Genomic DNA, 13,155 nt, shown 5'->3' with positions numbered 1-13,155 from the left:
GAGCTCCTCTAGTCCCTGGCTAGTCTGGACAAAGTCCACCTGAGCACCTGCTATGCATTGTGCATTGTATCTCTAACCATCCCTCCAAACCCTGAGGGGGGTCTTCCTTTTATCCACATTTTACAGAGGAGGAAACTGAGACTCTGTCCTGGGTCATCCAGCTGGTAAGTGATAAAGCAAGGATTCAAGCCCAGGACTTTCTGACTCTGAAGCCCACGTTCTTCAAGACGAGATTAGTATAGCAGGCTTCAGGCTTTTCCCCTCAAGTCCATCTGCCTGTCTTTCTCTCAGTGTGTCTCTGCATTTACATTCTCCGGCTATTTTCATCCCCCAGTCATGCCTCCCACAGAGGTGATTATTGGCAGTCAACAAATTGGCCCAAATTCTAGAAGCACCCGTACCCTCCAGGGGAGCTAATTTAGCCTGCTTCACTGCTCACCACCAGGATAGTTGAGAATAACTCAGGTACAAGCACATTCCTGTCCCCTATAATGGACTCTGTTAACATAAATGGATATGAAATCTCATGTGGTAAAGCAAAGTGCTGTCCCCTGGAAAGAAAGGTCTGACAGCTAAAAAGGCTGCTCTCCCTGCCTCTAGCCTTGTAGATAAATCTACAAGCATGATATAGTACCATCCCCGAGGGCCTCTCTGTTCTGGTGGATTCTGTGCTGGCAGGATTTCATGTACTGCCAGAGAGCAGACCCCAAGGGATAAAATGCCTTCCCGCTTCTCGTCCTTTGTAGCCTCAAAGGTTGCAAATCTAGCATCTTCTTGCTCCAGCCGGGGCAGCCTCTGCTATGTGTTACTGCGAGGTCCCTGCCCTGTCTGACCTGTGTTGGACACAAGGGCTACTCTGTGTAGTCAGCCAAGACCTACCTCGTGTCCTGGCTCTGGTGCTTATGAGCTGAGTGACCAGGGGCAAGCCACTGAAACTCTGAGATTCGGGTTTGTCACCTGATACACAGAGATAATACCACATGGGTTGTTCTAAGGGTCGGAGGTGATGTATGTAATGGGTCTGGCTTGGGAGGTCCGAGAAAAGTTAACAACTGTTACTGTTGTTGTTAACAGCCTGAGGTGCATATGAGGGCAGGGGGTGTCGAGGAGCCCAGGCCTTTCCTCTGGAATGGTTCCAAAGGTGTCCAATACAATAAAATATTCCAAGGCTGAACCCTATGAAATTGCCAGTATTGACCATTTCTGACCTGTTGTTGTTGTTTTTTTTAAAGATTTTATTTATTTATGCATGAGAGACACAGAGACAGGGAGAGAGGGGCAGAGAGGCAGAGGGAGAAGCAGGCTCCATGCAGGAAGCCGGATGTGGGACTCGATCCTGGGACTGCAGGATCATGCCTTGAGCCAAAGGCAGATGCTCAACCACTGAGCAACCCAGGTGTCCCCATTTCTGACCTATTGAAAAGGCAGTTTGACCAAGCAATTACAAATGAACTACTGTTGCTTATAGGAACCAACACCCTCAGAAAAGGTCCATCCCCCAAAGCAATGCACAGTGAGGAAGGGCTGAAGCAAGGGGGACATGGGGGCCTAGCAGGTCCCCAGATAGAGTGGTCAGTGCAGAGGTGATGGCCAGCCACCCCGCCCCATTCCCACCCAAGGCCGTGTCCAGCCATGTCCCATGCCTCTCACGCCACCTCCAGGCCAGGGCCTGCTGTTGGTAATGCAGCTCTCCCTCCTGCCTCGTCTGAGTGGTTTCCTCTTGGATCCAAACACACTACCACACATTGGCGGTGGCTGAGAGTTGCTGGCTTCTTCCAGAAAGTGAAGGTGCATCTGGTGTCCATTTCTTGGCAGGTCAGGAACATCCGAAAGGTCCTCAGGAAGATCAACAAGCCCTTTGGCCTCTACCCCAACTTCCTCAGCCCAGTGAGCGGGAACTGGATGCAACGTGAGTATAGAGATGCTACCCCCCAGCCAGCCTGATTGCCACCAGCCTCCGGTGCCAGGCACCTGGCCAAGTGAGGAGGGACACATTTATCAGAGCCGCAGGCCAGTGAGGCATCTGCCCCATGCCCCAGGGCACCACCCATCCTGCCAGGCATCGTGGGGAGCGAGCCTTCACTGTCATTGTGTTGTGTGTGCTATTGTGTGACGTGTGTGGTGGCAGCCACCCACCTTCTGCAACCCCTGCACACTCCGCATCTCCAGGCTTCCATCTCTTAGGGCACCACTGAAGTCTCTCTGGTCACCCCCAAACTTGTGCGGGCGTTCCACATAGAACCATCTGCCTACTCCAGAAGTGGCCCCAGGAAAGACTGTGCATCCTCTCCCAGCCCCCAACCTGGTGCTCCACCTCCAATTTTAATCCTTTTTTTTTTTTTTTTTTTTTAATTCTTAAGCACAGCCTGACTATATAGCAATACAAAAATCATGAATTTACTGCTGTATCTTACACCTACCAGGACTGGTCCTGGGATTCCTGCTGTACTCTGTTCAGAAGCTTGTGCCTCAACCAGATGGGTGAGGGTCACCGTGGAGCCTCATTTACAGCCCCCAGCTCTACCCACCGAAACAGAATGGGGTTTGGGGGGATGTGCAGCCTGGAGGGTGTTGAAAAGCCTCCCAGGACCCTGGGATTGCTCCTCCACCAAGAGGTCCTGATCATGCGGTCACAGCACAAATTGGTGGTGGCAAGTTCCTTAGGCCCTGCCTTTAGAGGCTTCCCAGAGAGCCCCCATCCCCACCCCCCACCCCCACTACTTTTGCTGAAACAAGGACCCCACTCCCTTTCCACTGCCTCCAGCCCTAGTTGTTACAACATCAGCAAGGGCTCAGGAGCAAAGTACTTGAAACTAATTCCTGCATGGCTGCGGGAAATTCACTTTCTCTGAGCCTTGGTTTCATCTCCTGCAAATGGGAGAAGAGCTTGAGATATCTGTTTTGTGCACCATGGAGGAATGTGGGAAAATAGAAGCTGCGGGAAACGGACTTTAGTTCATCTTCCAGAGATGATATGTGTTGTGCCAAAAGGTAACGGGTGGCCATCAGTAAAAGTATGCAGGCAGGGCCCGGAGGTCTGGCCAGCCTGCGGGGACGCAGGGGAGAAACTGCAGAGGCCTCATTCTTGCAACCCTGGGCCTCTGTGATTGCAAGTCCAGGAGGCCCAGAAAATATGACCCAGGAATCTTCCCCAATGATGACCTCACCCCCCAAGTGGCCTCCTGCAAAAACCACTTAGAGAAATACAAAATATTTTTACCAAAAACACACTGCCAAATCCAAAAGTGCAGGGAGGAAATGAAGGTTCGAATTACAGATTATGACCACAGGAAGACAGTTCAATAACCGTTACTGGTTCTATTTGCAAGGCCTGACTGGGTAAAGAGCTAAACTACCCACTGCTGGCCTGAGCTGCTCCAGGACAGCTCAGCAGAAGCCCACCGAGAGGGAGAAGGCATGGTTCCCCGGTCTGAACAGCTACCTGGGGAAATTCCAGGGATTCCCCTGCCGAGAAGCATAACTTGAGGCGCCAGGAGTTGCCGGGCTGGGCAAAGTTGGTCACATACGGAAAATTGTTTCATGTTAGTAAAATATGAATCTGAGGCCTGCTGAAGAACAGAGGGAAGGCTAGAGGGCCCAGCTTATCCGGGCGCCCGCCTGCCTTCCCCCCCGGCTCTGGCAGCCCTACTCATCTCAGGCTCTCTGTGATTTCACCGGGGTTTTTTGGTAATTGTGTATTTTTCCAACAGACGATTACATTTCCAACTTGCGTAAGCTAAGTGTGCTCGCCTTCGTTTCTCTCCTTGAATCCTCTGGGTAGCCCATGGATAACCACAGAAACTGCAGCTTGGGGAGGAGGAGTTGGAGCTGTGTCCTAGTTCCAGGCCCTGCTCTGGCTTCTCCCCACTCCTGCTGGAAGCTGAGCTGCAGGATAACGCTGGGGGGGTGGGGGGTGGGCAGGCTGGCGGCAGGGACTAGGACTTCACAGCCAGGACGAGTCTAGCAGACTCCTGTTGGCACCAAGTGCAGACAAGATCCGTCCTCACAGAGCCAGTTAGAGCTCAGAGAGCTGCCTGCCCTTCAGCTTGGGCCCGGAGTGGCCTGTCTGCCTGGTCAGCTGTCTGAATCCCACACTTTGCTCAGCAGGAGGGCGCGGCAAGTCCAGGGTCTCCCCAGTGGGGACCGCAGTGTGAGCTGCCTGTCAGCCCCAGCGTGGCAACCTCCACCCGGTTCGTACTCCTTTCCTACCAGCCAGCTCCCCAGCTTGTATGGTGACCACCTCTTGCTGCCAAGCGTGACGACAGTATTGACGTGCTCAGGAAGCAGCAAGGCCCATCTCTGCTCAGGCTCGTGGACACCAATTCATGTTCCTCTTTTGCATTTTATTGACCAAAAGATGGAGGCCCAGAGGTGAAAATGGCTTCTCCTAATCTCATGGCAGATCTGGGTCTTCCGAGTCCCACTCTGGGCTCCCATGTACCATGCAGTGCTGGAGTAGGACACCAGGGACACACACTAGCTAGAAAGCAGTAGGACCTCCAAATGAGACTTGTTCACTTCGATCGAGGCCCCTGGGACACTTTGCATATATCCCCAAGGAGATACCATGTCTCAAACCCCTATGGAACCCCTGGGGGCCTGGCTCCCCAATCGTGCACATACCTGCCCCATGGTGCCCTCAGCCACACTACAATTGCATGATGAAGTCCAAACTGTGGCTTGGCATTCGAGGTCCTTCCCAGCACAGCTCAAACCGATCTTCCTTTCTTTCATTCAGGACTTACTGGATGTCCACCGTGTGCCATATAGTCACCAGGCATAAAATGTGAATCTTATGTGGCCCCTCCTCATAAAGAGCCCACAGCCTGGTGGGGGAGGTGGACCCAGAAGTAGAGACTTATCACACAATTTGGGGAGCCGCCAGGGGCAAAGCACACTACCCAGCAATGGAAGGATGGGCTACCACGGAGCACTCCCCACATGAGGCACCATGGGGCCTTATCTCACTCCTTGGGGTCACCCTGTAGGGAAGGACTGTGAGCAGGTTTCTGAGAACACAGAAAAGCCTTTCTGAGGAGGAGATGCCTGAGCTGGGGTGTAGCAGTGAGGAAGTGGTAGCTATGCAAGGAGGGGAAGGGGTATTCCTGGTGGAGGGGTCACCACAGGGGAGAGATAATGTGGGGATCCAGGGAGCTAGGAGTATCTGGAATAGTGGGGGGAACGGTGACAGGAGGCAGGCCTGGAAGAGTATGGAGAGGACAGTGCCTCTGGCTGTGTGCCTTTGTGCCTCTTCTGTGGGCTGGGAGCTGTGGAAAGGCCCTACACAGAGGCTGACCTGGTTTGACTTCCAGCCTCCCCAACCCCTGCTCGGCACAGACTTCTGTTCCGTCAACATGCTGGGCCAAGCCTGCCCCTGAGCCTCCCTTGGTGGTGTGTCCCAAGCTGTGGCCTCCGTGTAGCCATGGGTGGTCAGGGATGTGCTGTGCTAGTGAGTGCCTCTTCACGCAGTAAGGTCCAGCCCACACTGACCCCCCTCCCATTCCTCCCCAAGGCTCAGGATTTCCCTGATCTGTTCCAGTTTTTGCAAATCCTGACCCTCGCGGGGACATGATTTGTTTATGGGGCTGGAGGGAGCCAGGAAGGCTGGTGTACTCTGGGTATTCCTCTCAGCCCACTTTCCTGGTCCCCACCTGTCTTTACCCTCTGAGTTTTGGTCCCTTTCTCTTCACACTCATCCTCTCTGTCTCTGGGCACACAAGAAGCGTGTTTCCATGCTCTGGTTGGCTGTAAAGCTGCAGAAAGCGAGGGCTCCGCCACCTTGGTGGCCTTGGAGGAACTATGTAGGCTCCCCCAGGGTTTTCCCACCCAGGAAAGGGGCCGGCAGTGCTTACCTGGCAGGGTTCTTGGGAGATTGTTATAGGTAGTACAGTAAAGCTCCTGGCCCACAGTAGACTCTGGAGAAATGATAGCTTTTGATGGATTCTTTTCCTTTCTCTCTTCCCTCCACCCCCCACCCACCTTCCCTCCTCCTCTTTTCCTCTCCCCACTTTCTCCAGAGGAGCTGGGAATACCCTCCCCATCACCCCCACCCCACCTGAATCTCCCCCCCCATTTTCCTTCCTGTCTCCTGCTGAAGCGTATCTTAACGGGGAACTGAAGTTTGCTCTTGGTTTTATCTATTAAATGCCTTTACATTTCGCTGTTGTTAATTTTTAAAGCATGTGAGTGGAGCGTTTTCTGTGTCTTGCTTCACTGGTTCAGTGTTCCTGGTTGACCCATCTTTCTCCCAGGATAGCCCTGGGTGGAGTCAGCCAGTCCTGCTCCGAGGGCAACTTGAGGTAGATGCCACCGGGGCAAAGAGGGGCTCCTCAGACCCAAGGCTCCCCTCCCCCCACCCCTGGGAAACTCCATTTATCCCAATCTGCTCAACTGAAGCTCAGTGTTTCCAAGTGGCTTTGTATTCTGACTAAATTAAGACTCTTCGTTCCTCCTTTCCGTGGCCTTTTATGAACCTGCCCAGCATTAATTACCATGTTTGTCACCGGGTAATAAAAATCTCTGAACTCCCTGCCACCAGATTATCTTTTTAGAGAAATGCAACTCATTTACAGTTAATAACCAGAGGCCCTGCCGTCCTTGGCCTGCTAAAGCGACGTGATTTATACACCCGAGTGAGCCTGTGCGCCTGTGTGCCAGATGATCTTGCTCAGGATGGCCCTGGGTTCCCGGGCCAGGGAACCAGGCTGGGTCTTCCTTTCTACCCCTGTTCCTTCAGGGCTCAAAGGCTGCTGGTCAGAGGCTTGCTCCCTACCCGCACATGGCCCTGGGGGACCACTGAGGCCAGTGGACGAGACTCGCCACCCGGGTGTCCCCTCGGTGAGGCCCTCCTGGCAGCCTCAGCAGTTGGAGATAATGTTCCTGTCCTCTTTCCTCACAGACCACGTCTCGGTTGGAGGACTTGGGGACAGTTTTTATGAATATTTGATCAAATCCTGGTTGATGTCGGCCAAGACAGATGTGGAAGCTAAAGAGATGTACTACGAAGCCTTGGAGGTAAGACAGGCACCTCATTCTTCACGGGCGGTTGGTCATTCACCATCGGGCACAGATCCCTGAGTGCCAGGGGCTTGCCACCCCTCCCCCGTGGCGAGCTGGCCAGAGAAACAAGATGGTCTCCTCCCCAGCCAGGTGCTTTGCACACCCAGCTTGTGACTCTTCTCAAATGCCTTGAAATTAGGGCCGTGTTAGCATCCTCGTTTTACAGATGCAAAACCCACACTCAAAGAGGTAAAGCCATTTGTCCGAGGTCTCACAGGAAGCAGTCTGATTCAGAAATCGTGGTGTCTGGGCTTCCGTGAGTGTGTCAGAGCCCAGAACACAGCCAGACACTGGCCTGGGAGCCCACAGATGAGGCTGCCAAAGCAAGACCCTCAGCCATCTTCCTGCAGAACCAGAGGTGATGTAATTGGCATGTCCAGGTGGGGAGGGGCCTCCCTCAGCGGAGCATCCAGTTCTGCTCCTTCTCTTTATGTGGATGGAAACCAAGGCCCAGAGAGGGGAAGGCACTTGCTCAAAGCCACACAGCACAGAGCTGGAGCCAGAGCCAGATCTTCTAACCCCGTCCCCGTGTCCCCTCACTGTCCCTCACCACTGCTGGTATGTATCCAGGGTGTGAACTGAACAAAGGATGGTAGGCTGAGATGAGTCTCTCCAAAGAAAGGGGGACTTTAGGATGGAAGAAGAAGTTGGTTAGCCCAAGCTATGGAAAAGGGGGCTATGGAATCCCAGCAGCCCATCAGTAGATACTTCTGAGCCCAACTAAGGAAAGGGCACTGGGTAGGCTCTGGGCCTCAGTTTCCCCATAAAGTAAGTCAAACAGTTTGTATCTGCTCTGCTACCACCATGGCCTGAGGTCGTGTGCCCCCTAAACTTGACTTCTTGCTCCCATCCCCTTTTACATTGGTTCTCCCTCCACACAGCAGTCAGAAGAACTGGAAATTCATGTTCCTACCTCACTGGCTCCCCGTCATACTTAGAATAAGCTAGACTCCTCACCTTTGCCCACCTGATGGAGACCTACCAATCACCTTGAACTCTTTCCCCTTTACTTTCAGCTCTGGTCCCCAGTCTTCCTCAGACATACCAGATTCATTCCCACCTCAGGGCTTTTGTACTTGCTGTCCTCTCTACCTAGAATAGCATTCAAATGGTGGGTCCCATTTGTTGGTCAAGCCAAATGCCACGGAAACTGGCCTTTCACAGTCTCTCTCTGTCACATACTATAGACTTACTCTTCTTTGCCTTCATATGCACTTGTTTACTTGTTCATTGTCTGCCTTCCCCAAAAAGAATGTGAGTTATTGAGAAGCAAGGAGCTTGTCTAGTCATTCACCCTGTCTGCCTCACTCCTAAAACTGTGCTTACTACATAGGAAGTATACGATATTTTGTGAACAAATGAACATACAATTGCTGAAGGGACAGGTGGGTGGATGGATAGATGAATGGATGGGTAGGTGAGTGGATGGATGGATGGATGAGTGGATGGGTGGATCAGTGGGTGGATGCATGGGTGGTTGCATAGAGATGGGTGGGTGGATGTGTGGGTAGAAGGATGGATGGGTAGGTAGGTAGAGGATAGATGGGTGGATAGGTAGATAGGCAGGTGAAAGGATGGATAGGTGAAAGGATAGATGGATAAGTAGATGGGTGGATGTTATAGAGGGATGCGTAGGTGGATGTGTGAGTGGAAGGATGGATAGGTAGGTAGGTAGAGGATGGATGAGTAGATAGAAGTATGGACAGGTGGGTGGATATGGTGGATGGATAGATGGGTGGATGTGGGTGGGAGGATGGATGGGGAGGTAGGTAGAGGATAGATGAGTAGATAGGTAGATAGGCAGGTGGAAGGATGGACAGGATGGATGGGTATGAACAGTTGGATAGATGAACTCTACCCTCTGACTGCATGAATCTGGCCAGGAATGGTCATGCCCAAGGGAAGCACATTGAAACAGGCCTCCACAGCCATGGACCTTTTAAACTGTGGACGTGGGGATGAGTTTTCCCCACCTAGCTCCCCAGCACCAGGACCTTGGTCATGAAACAGCTGCTGGGACTATAGTCCCATCTCAGTCTGAGTCTTAGCCCCGGCTTCGGCTTTGGCTGAGCTTAGACCACAGCCAGCATCTGCTGTCAGAGGATCAGTGTTCTGCCTGCATGGGGTATGCTGCCTGGAAAGGCCTTTCTGCACTTTCTGCCATTCCTTGCAGGGTAAACATGAAGTTAGCAGGCAGCCTGGTTCCTTGCCCTCAGGGCACACTGTGGTTGAGGCTTCAAGGGAAGAAATGGCCATGAATTATTTAAGCAAACTGGAAGCTTTATGGAAACTACTTGATTGAACAGGAGAGAACTTGGCTTTGCTCCCCTCATTTGATATCCCCAGCGAATAGCCTGGAGTGTCTCTGACCCTGGGTAAAGACTGGGCCTCTGGCAAGTTTAGGGCTTTGAAGAGTATTCTGGTAATTCTCAACCTTGTCCACACGTTAAAAATCACTGGGAGGAGCTGTAAAATCCCATTGCTCAGGCTGCACCCTAACAAGGATACATCAGAACCTCTGGGCAGGGGCCCAAGAAACAGCCTTGAAAGCTGCCCCAGGGGGTTAGCTGCTGTCCAGCAGAGGGTGGGTGAGGATGATTCAGACAAGCTGACCACGCACAGCCCTGAGGGCTACGGGAAAGCATCTGTCACTGTGGCCTCCTCCAGGCCAAGTGCACAGACTGCCTTGTCTTACTTAGCCCCATCTTAAAGGTGAGAACCTGAGGTCACATGGCAGCCAGGGTGCAAACACAGATCTGACTGACTCCAGGTCCAGTGCTCCTGCCACCTGCAAAGGAACCTGGCTTGCCTGAAATCCCTCTGGGGAGTGGACAGATGGGATCCTCTCCAGGAAGCAAAGGATGCCAGAGTCTTTGAATAAAACCTCATGGTTATCCCAGGAGTTATTCCCATTTGACAAATGAGGAGAGGGAGTCTTCAGAAAAGTGAAATAATTTGCCCAGAACCACCCAACTCTCACATTGCAGAGCTGGGATTCAAGCCCAGTTCTCTGTATTCTCCCTCAGTTCTGCTTGCCTCCTGTACCATTTAAACCTAACCAGTCAGTGGCCAGCCTGTGCCATCTTGTGTGTTGCTTAGAGTTTTAGAAAGCCTTGGTTTTTTTTAAATCTTTGTACCTATCTGCTTATCTCAGTTTATCCTCACAGAGAGACTGGCCTGTCATTTCCTCTTTACCATGATTACTTTGCTTGGGGTTAACTCAAAATGGAAATAACCTATGGGTGCCAGTCTTGAAGGGGCAGTTTCTGTGCTACCACATGAGGCTTCATGGACTCTCCCCCAGGTGTCGACAAAGGGTGACTGAACCAGATCTCTGCACCCTAGACTAGCCTGCCACCCCTCCTCCACACCCACATGGACCCAGCTCTGCCTAGGAGCCTGGGCCCTGCACAGAGCAGAGCCAACCCAGTAGTGGGCAGCTGCCCAGACCCCCCAGAGCTCCTCCCACCATGGTGCAGGTGCCCTGGCATGTCATCATCAGAGCTTCCCCATCTGCTGCTCAGAGACCGTACAGCAGCCAGCCCACCAGCCGGGACCTTTCAGGAGGGGGAAAGGAACAAACAGATCCAAGAGCCAGTATTGTTTGAGCACCATCTGTATGCCTGCCCCTGGCTGAAGATTGGTGGTGGTGGCCTCTGCTGTCACAAGGCACTCAGAGTCCTGGAAGAGAGACAGAGTTGCCCCAGAACACACACAGATATGGATGCACAAAGTGGGGACAGCACCATGTAGAAAGATAAGAGGGGAGGCGAGTACAGGGGCAGCAGTGGCTCGGTCTGGGGCAGCACGTTGTGGAGGATGGAGTAGCAGAGTTGAGGTGGAACGTGTTTCTTTCAAAATACTGACCCCAAATCATAATTCCCACATGTATTTGATTTTTTGGGGAATCTCTACAAACAGATGAGCTCCCCAAGGCAGGGCCCAGGCTGTGTGTCTTCAGGGGCTTCATCCCCTGCACCGAACCACCGACAGGGGCACAGAGGAGGCACTCCTAGCATACTCGAATACTCACAGGGAGGGGGAAGGTGTGAGTGAAAAAGAGGCCTGGGGCAGGGGACAGACTGGAGAGGAACTGGAATATATTGCCAACACACACTGAGGACTCTCTCCCCCAGCAAGTGTGCTGAGCTCTACACACACATCCCCTTGAGCCTCACAATCCTGTGAGGTGGTTTATGCTCACATCCCCATTTCATACATTTATTTGGCAATTGAGGCACAGAGAGCATATAGAACTTGCCCAAAGTCACACAGCTTGGAACTGACAGAGGTGGGATTTGAACTCAAGGAATCTGCTCCTGGGCACCCTGCCTGTGGTATCAGGTTAAACTTTAGGCCCATTATTTACAGAGAACAGAGACCCCTAGAGAATAGGTGGGAGGGGCAAGAATGCAGGAAGATACCGGCCAGGGCCCCAGAGGCCCAGCCCTGGACCAGCGTCCACAGGCACTGCCTCTGTCTCCAGGGCTCCCAGGGACTAACAGCAGGGAGTCGGGGGCACCATGGCCTGACACCTGCATCCCCCAGCCTCCTTGGAGTCTTTACCAGCAGTATCATCTCCCACGGAAGTTGAGGATGGGGGTTCTCAAAGCCCCTTGGCACCAGGAGGAGCAGCTGTCAGGTACTAGAAGAGCAGCCTGGGTATCTGGGATCCTCGTCTTAATCCCAGCGTGGCTGGGTAACCTGGGACGAGCCCCTCGACCCCTTTGTCTGTAGAGGACATTAGAGCCATGTGCTTGGCTTGTTGTGGTCATTAAACTAGGTGTATGATAAGGGCTTGCAGAGAGCAGCCCTTAACTTTCTGTAGGTCCTTTTTGAGAATCAGATAAAATATATGGGCCCTCTTCCCATGAAAATGCACATACACAAAAGTGTCACATACAATTTGAGTGGCCTCAGGACCCCCTGGAACCCATCCACAGGCCAACTGGGCTTCAGGTTAAGATTCCCCAACAGAGGATATAGTGGAGGATGGATAAGAATTTTTAAAGATTTTTTAAAATCTTTGTACATAGGAGATTAAAAGTTTAAGAGGAGCGCCTGGCTGGCTCAGTTGGTAGAGCATGTAACTCTTGATCTCAGGGTTGTGAGTTTGAGCCCCACACCGGGTGTAGAAATGACTTAAAAATAATTTTTTTAAAAGTCTAAATGAGAGACTCATTCTGAGGAGTTGTCTTGTGTCCAGGCCCCCAGCAGGCACCAGGCTTCAGCCAGGTGAGTGGCTAAACCTCCTAGAGGCCCCATCAGGGGCCACTGCCAGCTGCCGGCCAAGGTCAAGGACCTCCTTTGCCTGGGATGGAGGGCTCAGCAGAGCTGCGTTCACTGCTGTCTGCAAAATGTTCATTTTTCCGTCCTCTCCCCTCCCTTCTCTGTCCCCCTTCCTACGCCCCTTCCCCCTGCCCAACTCCCACCTTGCTCCCAGGCAATAGAGACCTACTTGCTGAATGTCTCTCCTGGGGGGCTGACCTACATTGCTGAGTGGCGAGGGGGGATTCTGGACCACAAGATGGGGCACCTGGCCTGTTTCTCTGGGGGCATGATCGCCCTCGGCGCTGAGGATGCCAAGGAAGAAAAGAGGGCCCACTACCGAGAACTCGCAGCCCAGATCACCAAGACGTGCCACGAGTCATACGCCCGCTCAGGTAACCCTGCAGGGGGAAGGGGCAGCAAGAGACACTGAGGCTAGACACCAGGAAGAACCAGAAAAACCAGCGGAGTGGCAGTGAGTGAAGGGAATACACAATCTTAGGGCGGTCTCACCTTGGGAGTTATGTAGAATTTGTATGAGGGACGTGCTGCCTATGCACTGAGACTGTACCCTAAGTTAAAAGGAAAACAGGGGTGACGTATTAAGCATCTGTGCCAAATGTTGTTCAGCACTGGATGTGCATCATCGCCGAACCGCACAACACAGATAAACTGAGGCCCAGAGAGGACTTGCCAAGGTCCTATGTGAGGGGCACACAGCAGAGGGTCCTCCAGGCTTCCTGAGCCTAGCAGATTCCTTCGCCCTGAGCCCTTACCCCTGAATGTACCTCTGCCTTTCCTCCCCAGCACCCCTCCACTTAGGGGGTC

The 13,155-nt window shown here is 52.7% G+C and overlaps 1 protein-coding gene across 1 annotated transcript in view; it reads left to right on the top strand.

The window, feature by feature from the left end:
- The window catches only part of MAN1C1 (mannosidase alpha class 1C member 1), a 137,888-nt gene that overhangs the window by 119,362 nt on the left and 5,371 nt on the right, over positions 1 to 13,155 (top strand). The window contains exons 7-9 of the mRNA XM_026014387.2: positions 1,816 to 1,909; positions 6,899 to 7,014; positions 12,503 to 12,722. Of these exons, the coding sequence (XP_025870172.2) occupies positions 1,816 to 1,909; positions 6,899 to 7,014; positions 12,503 to 12,722 (430 nt within the window). The remainder of the gene's footprint in view (positions 1 to 1,815; positions 1,910 to 6,898; positions 7,015 to 12,502; positions 12,723 to 13,155) is intronic.

The sequence above is a fragment of the Vulpes vulpes genome, chromosome 2, assembly GCF_048418805.1.
Source record: "Vulpes vulpes isolate BD-2025 chromosome 2, VulVul3, whole genome shotgun sequence".
Lineage (NCBI taxonomy): Eukaryota > Metazoa > Chordata > Mammalia > Carnivora > Canidae > Vulpes > Vulpes vulpes.
The sequence above is the reverse complement of the archived record's forward strand: the minus strand, read 5'-3'. Positions and strand labels throughout refer to the sequence as shown.